The 13866-nt window shown below is 42.4% G+C and overlaps 1 protein-coding gene across 4 annotated transcripts in view; it reads right to left on the bottom strand.

Annotated features, from left to right (window-relative positions):
- AKAP11 (A-kinase anchoring protein 11) overlaps window positions 1–13866 on the bottom strand; it is a 78427-nt gene that overhangs the window by 19283 nt on the left and 45278 nt on the right. For 3 of the 4 annotated variants that reach the window (XM_066619779.1, XM_066619782.1, XM_066619780.1), the window contains one exon: window positions 7121–11476. The exons of the other annotated variant lie outside the window; for it this stretch is intronic. In XM_066619779.1, coding sequence (XP_066475876.1) covers window positions 11327–11476 — 150 coding nt within the window. In that variant the 3' untranslated portion in view covers window positions 7121–11326. Of the gene's footprint in view, window positions 1–7120; window positions 11477–13866 lie in introns of those variants that run through there. 4 annotated transcript variants of the gene reach the window in all.

The following is a 13866-nucleotide window of genomic DNA, read 5'->3' as shown; positions in this document are numbered from 1 at the left end:
ATAAGATATAGTGAGTTCAAGCAATCAGAATAAAGTCCTTAGGAACATCTAGACTATGGCATAGTTACCAAGATAAATTTAGAGGGGAATGGATAAATATCAGTGAGATGTTTTTAGGTATCTGGCCAATGACATTGAGGTTTTTCTGAGATTAATCTAAAACGTTCAGTTATCTCAGTGGTACAAATGACTGTGAAACCTGCTTCTGGTTCTGAAGGTCTGGAGAAAACCACAGATGCAACTTCGGACGCAATCCTAACCAACTTTTCAGCACTGGCATAGCTGTGCTAGTGGGGCATGTGCTGCATCCTGCAGTTCGGGTGGCAGCCATGGAGGCCTCCTCAAGGTAAGGCAATGTTTGTTGCCTTACCTCGGAGTTGCATTGCCCTCATGTCAGTGCTGGAAAATTGGTTAGGATTGCGGCCTAAGACAAGTTTTATCACAGAATAAGTCAAAAGTGCCCAGGGACTCACAGCTTTAAAGCAAGATGTCCATGTTATGCATGGGCAATTTACTCAAAGACTTCAACAAAGTGGTATGTAAATGCTTGTGTAATTATTTCATTAAATCAAAGTTAATCATTATATGGCAGTAGGTTGCGAGGTCCAAGAAAGATAGTGGGATTTGGGCACAGAATATTTGGCCTTAAATTCTGGCTCACTGACTTCTCTCTCAGGCCCAAATTTCTCTATCTGTATTTGAGGATAATTAAACTCAAAAGTCAACATACATTATGGTTAAAAGCATTACAGCACTATATAAATTCTACCCCTCTTCTCTCTGTCTTAAATATATTTGACTGATGTGACTTTATCCATTGACGAAAATTTACTGTGATAATGTTAGCATGGTCCTGGAAATGATTTCTTTCAGCAAATCTACTCTAATTAGCATCTTCCTCAGTTAATTTTCCATGGAGACATTCTTGTCTAGTCTTTTTCCCCCCTTCAATTCACTCTTTAAAACTAACATTTATCATCTCCTGTGGATTTAAAGTTTCCATGGTGATGAAATGGCCAGTGAGCTTTTCTAAATGTTTTTGTGTTCCTATTACACTCTCATCCTTAAAGCAGCAGGAAAAGCATGACTGACTGTGTGGTTAACCAACCCAGCTGCAGCATCTGCCCAGAGCACAATGAGCAATGAACATAGCAAAGACCATGACAGCATCTCCACTCCCCCCCCCCCCCAACAAGGCACTTAAAAGCTTGTTATTTGGATCATCATTCTGGACTAAAGCTGAGGATTTGGTAAATAGATTAAATGACAGATTGTTCTAGGAATGGGTTCTGTTACCCCAGTGGTTCCCAAACCTTTTAGCATTGGGACCAACTTTTTAAATTACACTCTGTTGGGACCCAACTAGGTTTCTCTGACTTTAAAAAGGAGCTTTATAAAGATTAGAGAGAGAGAGAGAGAGAGAGAGAGAGAGAACTAATAATAACCAGAAAAAGACCCTCAAACCTTTATCTCCTATATTTACACATGCAGCAGCACTTGAGCTCTTTGGGGGGTAATTAGAAACTACAGTATCTGATTTTTATCTGATCTTTCCATCACCCTTTGGCGACCCACCAAAAATCAGGTCATGATCCATTAGTGGGTCCCGACCCACAGTTTGAGAACCAATGTACTACACCATATATACCAAAGTCAATGTGATTCTATAGATGTCAATTGGTCTGATGTCCAATATAGACCTGGGAACTACTCGGACAGGGGTGGCAAACATAAGGCTCACAGGCCATATCCAGCCCAAAGAAGATTATATCTGAACCCTGTGATAATTGTGCTCTCTGCTGAGCTGAAAAGTGATGCCTTGTCAGAAATGTCACTGCTGAAAGGCTGGCCTGCATTGTAATTGAGCTATCCCATATCTTGAAAACTATTATCAAGATTTGCATATTTTATCTTCTGTCATTTGCAGCTAATGACTTGAGTCCCTAAGTGAGAAAAAAGTGCTTATTTCTGGTCATCACCTTCTTAATAATGTCAGTTCTAGCCCTCAGTAGGTGCAATGAATGCTATTTGGCCTGCTGAATGGAACAAGTTTGACACCCCTATACAAAGTTATATTCATATCTTCATTTTCAGTATCTGTTATATTAAGTTGACGTGCAATTCAAACACAGCTAATATTGGGTCCATATAACTGGTGCAAGAATTTTTTTTAAGAAAGTAAGAACTTAAAAAGGGTGGGAGAAAAACAAGACCGCACCTGCACCACTTTCAAGAAAGCCAAATGCTGTTCAGAGCTGCAAGAACAATTTCAGTTCACAATTGTTCATAGCAAAGCAAAACAGTTTTATTCAAGTTAAAAACAGATGCTCATAGCAGAGGGACAATGGAAGTACTTTAAAGAAACTGAAAAATATTACTGAAAATTTTATCCAATACTACTTTTGTTACCAAGACACACACCATATTCATATTTATTTGGTTATAAAGACAAAGGTAGTGACTTCTGTATAGATTGCCTGAAACTGAGGGATTTGGTTCAAGAAAAATTGACATCAGAAATTGTTGTTCTTGGCTGTTGGGCCTAAAACCACTAGATGGCATTTTCCCTTAGCTGTGCACCAGCATGGGACAAGCTGGCTCAACTAACAGTTACACATTTATTTTTTTTTGCTTGTCTGTTGGGTGCTTTTTTTAAAGCTAGATAACTTTTATTTTTGAAGAACTGTTTTAATGCTATTTTATTTTACTACTTTGTTGCATATTTATAATTTTATTCTTATTGTTTTTGTCAAATGCCCTTAGTTATACATCCTAAAAAAAACCAGTCTGCAGTTTAAGGGCTGATTTGTGTGCCCCCATCCTATGAGGCTTAACAAATCTGTGCTATGAATAGGAATAAGCTATGACAACAGCTGAGATTTTTCAGTCAGGGAGTCAAACCACTACAAGCTTGAGTTTGCATCTCGTTCCAAGTTCATCAGGATTTATGAATTCTCCAGTTCAGTTCTGGCTCATATATACCATCTTTTAGCCTGGTCAGCAACTATTTCAGATATCATTGTTGAACTTATATTGAATGCAACTACTCAAGACAACAACAAGACAAGGATCCATAAAGCCACCTGAGATGTCTGCATGAAGCAGCACCCTTGGTCACGTTTAGAGGGGTGGTGAATGGATGAGCCCCCAGCTTGTCTGTCCACTGCTCCACTGGGCACTCCAATCCTCTTCCAATTTGCTGAGTCAGTTGCTGAGAGCAACTTGGAAGAGAATTGCAACAGTGGTAGCCTTTTTCTCTGTCCAGCAATGCTGCGGGGGGGGGGGGGTGTGCTGCTGTGGCTCCAAATCATTTTTCCCTGCCAACCTGGTGATTACAAAGCACCAAATAGCCAGAGATGGGTTATTTGGAGCCTGTCTGACTTCCTGCCCTTTCCCTGTACTTATAAAGATTGCTGCGTGCAGTGCCCACCTCCACCCCACTTCTGTTTACAATAAGCAAGAGCATTTCAAGAAGAGGCATAGAGGGAGGACGCTGCACAGCAGGGGAGTGGGGACTTGAAGGGCACTCACTTGTTTACCAACCCTCACTGTATAGGAGGACTACCCATGGTTGCACACAAACGGGTAGCAGCAGGCACCCCTGATTCAGGAGGCATGGAGGCATATCCCATCACTGCTCAAGACTCCCCCCCCCCAACATACTATTTGCATGCACTGATACCACAGCTTCTAGAACAGAGTCAGTCATAACTGTTCAGAGAGAACAGAATTTTAGCCCCCAAACTTTTACCCCAGCTAGCAATCTGTCTGTAGAAGCATCCAATGCACATCTCAATTTGCATGGCGATACTCAGGCAAGCCCTACTGAATTGACTGGTGTGTTTTGATACCAACAGAGTTGCACATATCTTTTTATATTAATTCGCATAGCAGGATCAGAATACACCATTTTAACTCACTTCAGGGGTTTTGTTTTGTTTGCCTACCTCAGCTGCACACAACAGCAAGTAAATTCTTTTATGTAATCTGTGACACAACCACATTTAGAATAACGTGGTCAGGCTATCTAAAAATATGTGTCAGTGTTTAACAAAACCATACAGAAAACCAACTAAAATGCTCAGGAGCTTTGAATACCTAGGCCTGGGGTCGGCAACCTGCGGCTCCAGAGCTGCATGCAGCTCTTTCAGCTGTCTGCTGCAGCTCTGAAGTCCAAGCACTGCTGTGCTCCCCTCTTCCAGCGCCCACATCACGTGCCCGAATGCCTCTGGGCCGTTGGTTCGAGCTGCAGCCTGCAAGGAAGGGGCGCGTGGGAAGCTGCCGGTCCCCCAGCTGGACAGGGAGAGCGCACGACCCTGGAGACCCCCAGGAGCAAGGTGAGGCACGTGCTGCCCACTTGGGGAGTTTGGCGCCAGTGGAGAGCCTCTCCCTGAAGGCGGCAGGGGGGCGCCTGGAGAGCCGGCTCGCTTCCTGTGCAGTGGTACCAGGGCACGCAGCCTGCGCTGTGAGGGGGTTGCTCTCTGGGGGCTGCAGCACTGGAGGGGGGTGCAACATGGAGCTTCCAGGCTGCCCCCCCCAGTGCCTGCCATGGGGCATTTCTTTCCCGCCATGTTGCATGACATGCTGCTGCCTGCTGGTGCGCTTGGCTTGCAGCGGAAATGCGGGCTTGGGGAGGGGGTCTCCGCCTGTAGGCTCTCCCTGCCCCTTTGTTCGCACCCTCCGCTTGCCATGGCTCAGCCCACTCACTGCACGGGGGGGAGGAGTGTGTGGGGGTGAATGAGTGTGTGTGAGTGAGTGTGGGGTATGTGTGTGAAAGGGTGGGTGTGGGTAAGTGTGAGTGTGTGTGTGGGGGTAAGTCACTCAAAACTATATATGCAGTGTTATCTTCATTTTAGATGTCAAAAGGGTTTTGTGGCTCCCGAGGTTTTCTTTTCAGAAAACCAGAAAATGGGTCCAAATGGCTCTTTGAGTGTTAAGGTTGCCTACCCCTGACCTAGGTGTTTAAACCCATAGGTCGTCTCTGTTTAACCACACTTCCCATTTAGTTAGAAAGAAAAATAGTGATCCCACTGTTTTCGTATTATGTGGAAGAGTTTTTTTTTACTAACAAATCTTGGGGAGGTGAGAAAAAATTGAATTTATCTAGGGATGTCCTGGAGGGCTAGACAGGGAGGGGAGACAAGCTAAAGAACCAGGCATCCCTTTTGTGGGCTTGCTAAGTTTACAAGAACCATTTCAGTTTTCATTCTAAAAGCAGCAGCAGAGGGGCTGTGTTTGCCTTTTAAAACCAAGGCAATGATTCCTCACAAGAGCTGCAGGCTTACCTAAACACCAAGCAGGGGGCTGTGTTGGCCAGTTCAAGGTTCCTGGGAGAAGGAACTGGTCTCTGGACCAAGTTATTCACTTCCCAGAAACCAGCTAGGAGGTTGCTTGCTCCCTAAAAGTGAGATGCCCCAACACCACCATGGCAGGAGAAGGAGAAGCCTGGAGCTGAGCTCAAAATGATGCCCCGGAAGTGATGTCACAACTGGAAGTGATATCATGCCCAGGCTTTTAAAAAAGTGAAAATTGGGAGGGAACTCACCTCCACCACCCAACCGTTTGCCACCCACTTGCTCTGCCACCTCCCCCCAGCCAGTAGCATAGGTAACTATCTGCTAGCTGGGGTCAAAGAAAATTTTGTAGCCCCCCTCCATGATGAAATCAAATTTAATTAATAAATATAAAGTGTGCCCTGTATTGGTTAGAGACACTGTGCTGGGGTGAAGAGGGATGGTTATTCTCCCCTTGCTAAATATAAGAGGTGCAAAAAAGTGAAAAAGTGCCTCTTTACTCAGTTAGCAGGTATAATTGTATTATGATACATGATCTGGTTAATTGGCCATAACCATTGATAGAATACATATATTCCAGTGTGGTTTGTTTAATTGCATTCTGCATTAAATTACCTTTCCATTGACATATGAACGTATTGTTCATAAATACCAACGTTTTCACCATTTTGGCCACTGGTGTTGTTAGGGGGCTTTGTGCCCCCCTAAAGCTTATTGGCTCGTGCAGTTGCTTCCCCCTGCACCCCCTTAGCGACACCACTGGACAGAAAAAGAAGACACTCAAATGCCAGCAGCAACTACTTCTGGCATTTGAAAAAGCCGCCTGCCACTGTGTCTCATCCCTTGCTAGTGACTGCCTACTCCATAGGTTTCAAAGGCAGCAGCGCTTCAACTGCTTGACAAGCAGGGAGAGTGGAGCTAAGGCCCAGCTGAAGGTGGAAGCTTGTGGGAGAACACAACAGGTGACCAGCAATTACTGTGCTCCTTCCAATACTGTCATCATCACTCACCCTAAATTAGAAATGATAGATCTTTGCCCTCCCTCCCCCACAAGTAGAAATGATAGATCTTTGCCCTTCTGCCGCCACCCCCCCCCACAAGGCTGGAAATCACAAGATATAGCGATGGCTACTAGATTTTAAAAAGTTTAGACAAATTTATCAAAATTTGTCAAAAGTTATTAGCTATGGAACTTCTAATGTGTTTTGATGCAATACCAGCATTGGATAAAGGGAATGCCACTTTGCCCTCATGCTCTACTTTTATGTTCCTGATGACATCTGGCTGGCTGCTGGAAACGGAGTCCTGAATTTAACGATTCCAGTCTTATCAAGAAAGGAAATTAGTATATTTAGCAGACTGCTCAATCCAGATACAGACCAGTATGCTTGTGGGGCTTGTTTGTTTTGGTTTTTTAAAAAGCCATTAAAAACATGCCCGCCTCATTTGCCTACAAAACAGGCATGAGGGTCTACTTTTTTCTCAAAAGCACACAGGGAGGAGAGTAAAACCTGGCCTTCTCCTTCATCCTACCGTACTCCACTATTTTTAAGTAGGTTTTTTTTTCCCCCAGCCATGCTTGGATATTGGAATTAAGCCAGGCAGAAAGTGAAGCATTTTGTACTCAGAGTCAAGTTAAGCATAAGGGACAAGCAAACTACCAATCCCAGAGCCTCTTCTCATGACATACTTAACTAGATAAGATAGGAAACGTCCAAAATGGCAAGTCTCTAATAATATCCACAAGTCTTAATTTTTGACAGTGATCAAAGCATAGAAAGATCAACAATTTATAATCAATTTAGTCACTATTACACCACATATCATTTGTTTAAACAGTTTATTTTAAGGTATTACTAAAACAAGGACAAGTTTATTGCAAACTGAAATTCACATCTGGTAAGTATCATCATATTACTACAAGCAACAAAATGTCATCATTACATAGTGAAATGCCTTCATATTGACTTACTGACTTCAGTTTATCTGTACTTCTATTCACACACACACACACACACAAACACACAATTAGTTTATAATGGACACACTAAGAATCACTCTTCATTTTATGCATTTCCTACACAGAAAGCACTCCAATGGAGGGAAAAAGTGAGACACCTATGTGCAATTTACCACTGGTGGCCATCATGCACACATGTATTTTGCTATGTCTACATGCACTGAGAAGGCATGCAAACACCACTGTCCGTGTTTTCCATGTAGAAAAAGCTTACAGAAGGAAGGAACCTTACAATGATAATTGAAGTGTAGTGCAGTGACAAAGGTTAAACTCCCACACTCCATGGAAAGCTGAACTAGTGAGTTTCTGCCTGTGACAGCTAGTAAAGACATAAGATCACTGAGAAATAAAGTTGGTATTAGGCTTCATCTCAGAGTACAATGCCCTAGCAACTTTCAGGGTACATAACTGGGCTGAAAGCCCGTTGTATTCCTACGAAGACATCCAGTTGCACAGTTTAAAGCACAGGGTGCTTAAATAAAGACCATTCTTCTTTTGGACCTCAAATTGAGGCCTCAAGGGGCAAAAGATACACATTGCAAACTCATGCATGCCTTTATCAATTGCAAGATAAAGTGGTTTAGGTACCACAACCCTAAACACATTTATTTGAAAGTAGCTTCCAAAAACTTCAGTGGAATTTACTGCCAAGTAAATTTGGTCAGGATTAAGTTAGACTGTGGGCTAACCAAAATTCTGCACAATTGACCAACTTAATTGCATTTCTGGCTAATAAAAATTATGCTTTTAAATAATATTCAAACATTACAACAGAACAATAAGTATCTAGAATACATGTATAACTAACGACAACAGGAATGTACAATGGTGGCTCAAACTGCACTCTGCAAACTATGATAAGTAGAAGTGTTCTATGAAAAAGCTGAAACTTTTTTTTTACTTTAGTTGCCATAACCTAAATGATGCTGAAGTGAATGAGAAACCAGTAACCACTAGTATTTCACTTTTAATTACATTAACGCTTTGATCCCTGTTGGAAATAAACTACAACATGAATCTTGTCTGCATTTTCAGGAGGGCAACATGAATTCTGCAGTGCTGCCTTCTAGCTAACAAAGCTTAGGGCCAAAAAACACCATGATACTGAATGCACTTGCAGGTTTTTAACTCTTAAAACAGCAGACAAATCAGGTCCATCCAGATCAGGACCATGACACAAAAGTAGAGGGGTCTTTAATGCTGTGCCAAGAATCATTCCCCCTGCTCCCCAAGACTGCTAAGGGTACCTCAGGCAAGTGACACATTCAGGGATCTGTAGCAGCATTGGGAAGGGATTTTCACAACAGGAAAATGGCATGAAGTTCAGCACTGTCTACTTCCACACTGAGATTCTGATCTGGATTGGGCCCTTGCATGACTGCCATTTTAAGATAAAAATTCCTGAACTAGTCAATTATGCTTTTAGTATTGTATATAATTTGGCACCCAGACACAAGGTGGTTGTTGTGCTCCAAGAATTAAGCACCAACATGTAGATAGAAATTGAAATTTGAAATAGCTCTCCCCATTTCTATCAGACTCAGTTGCAAATCAAGTCACAACTTAACCAGGTTACAGTGTAGATAAACATGAACATTTTAGTCCTATGATTTCACTTACAAAATAAAAATAGCTTGCAATGGTAAACATCTCTTACGCTGGTGACAATATTTTTTACCTGCTGTGTTATCTAACCACAAATGATCAGTTCCAAATAAAACTTACTTTAGTAAATATGCAAACTGATCCTCGGATTATTACTTGAGTGGTCCAATATGCTTCCTGGCACCACCTTACAAAGTACAGCTAATGTCGCAGACCTGATGCTACTGGAATAATGGTATATAAATAATAATACTAGGAATAGCGGCCTTTAATAAGGAATCTGTGTGGGAAAGATAACATTAAGGTTTTTCTTTGATTTACATGTAGAAGAGAAAATGTATTTCATTTGTTCATATATTATAACATTTTAAACAGAGACCAATTGTCTAAGAGCTCTTGCTAGAGAGTCCTACAAAAGGTATCAAAATATACTGCTACTCTTTAGCACACCAAAGGTGTTATTATACAGTATTTTCTGGAACAGTGCAGTTACTGAAAACAGGCAATACACCTGGAGGTTAGATGCTCATCCTCCAAATATAGAGGTTTGTATATTTTCAAAGCATAAATGCTACAGATTTCTATTATTTACTCTTTGAACTGCCAGCACTTGTTCCATTTTAGTACTAGCATGAATTAATAGATTGGGTTCTAGGTGGAATCTTTGGGTTGAGAGTTATCACTTTACCAGTGCAGAATGATGAGAAAGTTGTTCCAGTTTCTATTTGGGGGGCGGGGGGGGGGAGGCTGTTCTGTGTGACAGGAAGAATTAAGCAGGGTTAAATTTCTCTTCCCTCATTATCTACACCCATTTGCTGAGCAAAAAGTAGGGATGCATCAGTAACTCCTCAACTTGTCCTGAAAGTGCTCATGAATATGTAAGCAATTGTATTTGCTTGTTCACAAAACACTAAAAGGCTCCAAACTACTGCTACCTTCCAAGGCACAACAACTTGTAAAACGTTCCACTTGATGAATTTCTGCTTGTCATACAGCTGTTTTAGTCACTGGAGCCCTGCCAGGAAGGGGGAAAGTTAGCTGCATCATTTCCGTTGCAAAAGACAGAAAAAACTTCACCCATCCATCTTTTTGCCACTTGCTGAACAGTTCAGTAAGTTCAGAGTCTCTTTAAAGTAGGCAAAGCAATGGAAACAGGTTCACTGGTGTGTAATCTCTCACTGCTGCCAAGCTCTGAAAATTACACAATTGTAGGGTAGAATTAGGATAGATAAAAATATTTTTGCGAAAAGGCAATATATCAAAGCAGCACAAGCAAAACAATTCCTGAGTTCCTTCCTGATCCCCTTGAACAACCTTAAGCCTAGTTCTCTCAATATTTCATCACAAACCAGAACAAATTTAAATTAATGAGATGACTCTGGCAAGACCCTTAATGGTGGTAACAAATCTAACTAGCCCACAGGCAGAATATTGGATTCAACCAGTAGCAGAGGTTTTGGCATACTCAAAATGACATTCAAAAACATAACTACATGTTTAAAGATGATTTGAGAAAACCATCAGTCCAAAATAAGTCCTCTGCAGGGTAGATTTTAAATATTTTAAAGCTCTAGCACATCCTGTTTGGGCTTGTAGGCATCTGAAGAAAACCTAATTTAAAAGCCTCAAGACTGACTCCTATACCAGTTTGGTTTGGAAAGAGATACAGATGCACATTTGAGCCATAGAACAATTCAATAATGTGGCAAGCATTTTGCAGTTATAATTGATAAAGACTTGTAAATTAACAAGAAAAAAAACTTATCAAGGTTTTTCTCTGTTGTGAAAAAACAGCATTGGTTGTATTACAGGTCACAATGGCTTTTAGAATAATGAACACTACTCCCTGGAAAAAAAAGAAAAGCCAACCAAACCCTGTTTTCCTAGCTACTTACGTGTCCAGGTAGATCATCTTGAGTCTGCCCCACTTAAGAGACATGATAGTGGCAAACTATCAGTGGATTCTCTGTGTTTGTTAAATACCTACTGGGGCTCAGTAAGAAAATAGGACAGGAGAAAAGGGAAAATGAAATAGAGGCAATTTTTTAAAAACCTTGCTAGATTGAGGATGCATAACTTTTGCCCTAGTTTGACTGAGACTCTGTTAACACATGATAGACAAGTTCATCTTTCACACCATTGCACAGGCTGAAAACAGCATAGCTATAAGATTACACAGCCAGACTAAATAGAGATACCCATCATGAAGACGCGTGGGATAAAAAAGCATACAGAGCATCACAAAGTACTTGACAATACAGCTATCTTTACTTTCACCCCAACATTTCTCACAATGTGGACAACAGTACAGTCACTGCTTAAAGTGTGTGGTACATATTTGTATGACATCCATTTTCAGTCTTCTGAAGGAGGCCTGAAGTAAAAAATGCAACACATCTTTGGGTATTCAGACATATTCATCCAGCCATCCAAAAAACGTTTCACTTTCCAGAGTTCTCTCCCCATCAGTAGCTTTTTCCATTACTTCACAATACTTCAACACTGCCTGACAGAGGTCTCCAACTTTCCAGCCCCTTTCTTGCAACTTCTTTGAAAGCTAGAAGTAAGGCAAAAACATACTGTGAATTCAACAGTAAAACTGAAATTTGATAGCCTACAGTAAAGCATCTCTTTGAAACAGTAGGGTACATTAAACTCTCTTCAAAGAATGGAGAATGACAGGGTCAACATCCCTACAACCCTCTTTTGACACAAAATGTCTTGTCTCTAACCAAACAGATCAATGTGATGGATATTTCTCTCCCTACGCAGAAGCGCACGTGGCCTCTGGGACACCAAGTGCCTCAGGAACAAAGTGCCAGGTAAGGCACTGGAGTTCAGCCTCAGTGCAAAGAGAGGGAGAAGGCAAGTGGACCTCTGAGTTTTTGGAGGAGGAGAGGGAGGACTCTGAGTTGTGAAGAGGAGAGGAGGACGACGATGAGAAGGAGAAGGTAAGTGTACTCTTTCTAACTTTTTGTCTTTATATCTCTTGTCTTCTAACCTTAAATCAACACTGAAATTTAGCTTACCTTTACCTAAGCTTTACCTAAGTTAGCACCTAATCTAACTAGAGGGAGAGAGTTTAAGGTCCAGCAAGCTGGGGCACAGGAGCTAGTTGAGGGCAATAAAAATATATACGTGAGTACATAGGTCTACCCTGAGCAGGAGCAGAGTCCTACTTGTGAGTAAGGGCCCAAAGTACAGGCACTTGGAAAAGTAAATAAAACATAGGAGGATAAAGCAGAAAGCAAGTTTTTCTACTTTGTTTAAATTAACCCTATACTTAACCCAAGTTAAACTTAATCCAAGTTAGAATATACTGTACTCTAAAGGTTCAGTAAATTGGGACACAGGATCTAGGTGAGAACAATAAATAAATAAATAAATAAATAAATAAATAAATAAATAAATAAATAAAGGTGCACACTTAATAAAGCAGGAGGTATAATTTAGATAGGAAGCTAGAGCCCAAACTAAACAAAGAAGAGGGTAATAGGGGGAGAAAGTACACTAGGTGTCTATTTTATAAACAGGGCAAAACAGGATTTAAACCTTTAGTGTGTAAGTTCTGCCAAGCCCAAAAAACTCTTAAACTAGTGCAGTTTAAACTCAAATAAAAAGCAGCTTGAGGTTAAAACATAGTCCAGCCTAAGAGAACTGAATTAGGAGGGTAAGAACCTGGGAAGGGCCCATTCCCAGCCAGCCAGGGCAATTTAGCTTAGCACAGTCATAAATTTAGCAATTTAGCAAATTAGCATAGTCATTGTCCTTTAGGAGGTGATAAGAGCCACATTAGGCAAATCCAAGCACCCCATTCAGGAGCCTACAGAGTAGATTAGGCCCATCAGCAGCCTTTTCTCATTCTAATCTTTTGTAATCTCACCTGGGAAGACCAGCCCCCTTTCAATCAGCAAGGAGGGAGGGAGGCGGAGCTAGCTAGGGGTATAAAGCTAGTGCCTGCCACCGTGTGAGCCCTCTGGGACACCCAGTGCCTCGGGAACAAAGTGCCAGGTAAGGCACTTCGAGTTTAGCCTCAGTGCGAGTTCAGCAGCAGGGCAAGGAGGCCAGGACCTCAGACACTGTCCTTCTCTTCCCTTGAGAAGAGGGCAGCAAACCAGTGAAGGATTTTTAAGTACCCCTAAACAAACAAACAAACAAAAAAACTATGCACTCAGACATCCAGCAGCAGGGTGGGGGCTATCCAGTGTTTTGCATCAAGTGCCACACGTACGACTATCTGCCTCTGGGGCATAAGTCATGGGTGTGTCCTTGGTGCAAAGAGCTCTAGGGACTCAGGGAACGTGTCCGCTCCCTTGAAGCCTTGGTGGCCGACCTGGAGAAGCAGAGGCAGGCAGAAAAGAACCGTGAGGAGATTTCTGGGAACAATCAGGCTTCGTCCCAACCTCAGGCGTGCAGCTCCTCAGCTGCCCGGGTGGGAAGTCTCAGGGCTGGAGGACGTCATCCTGGAGAGGAGGGAAACAATCCCCTAGGGATCCCCTTCTCCAGGGGACGGGCCGATATCCGAATGCACTCAGGATACTCCTTGGCGGGAGGAGGGTTGGGGGCATCTTGTAGTGGGGGATTCGATTATTAGAAACTTGAAGGGGTGGTTCGCGATGGATGTGAGGACCACATGGCGACTTGCCTGCCTGGTGCGAAGGTTGCGGACCTCACTTCTCGTCTAGACAGGCTGGTAGACAGTGCTAGGGAGGAGGTAGCAGTTGTGGTGCATGTTGGCACCAACGACGTGGACAAGTGTAGCTGGGAGTTCCTGGAGGCCAAATTTAGGCTATTAGGTAGGAAGCTGAAAGCCAGGACCTCAAAGGTAGTGTTCTCTGAAGTGCTACCTGTTCCACGCGCAGGGTCAGCTAGGCAGGCAGAGATCAGGGGTCTCAGTGCGTGGATGAGATGGTGGTGTAGGGAGGAGGGGTTTAGATTCGTTAGGCA

Source organism: Tiliqua scincoides, chromosome 3, assembly GCF_035046505.1.
Source record: "Tiliqua scincoides isolate rTilSci1 chromosome 3, rTilSci1.hap2, whole genome shotgun sequence".
Lineage (NCBI taxonomy): Eukaryota > Metazoa > Chordata > Lepidosauria > Squamata > Scincidae > Tiliqua > Tiliqua scincoides.
The sequence above is the reverse complement of the archived record's forward strand: the minus strand, read 5'-3'. Positions and strand labels throughout refer to the sequence as shown.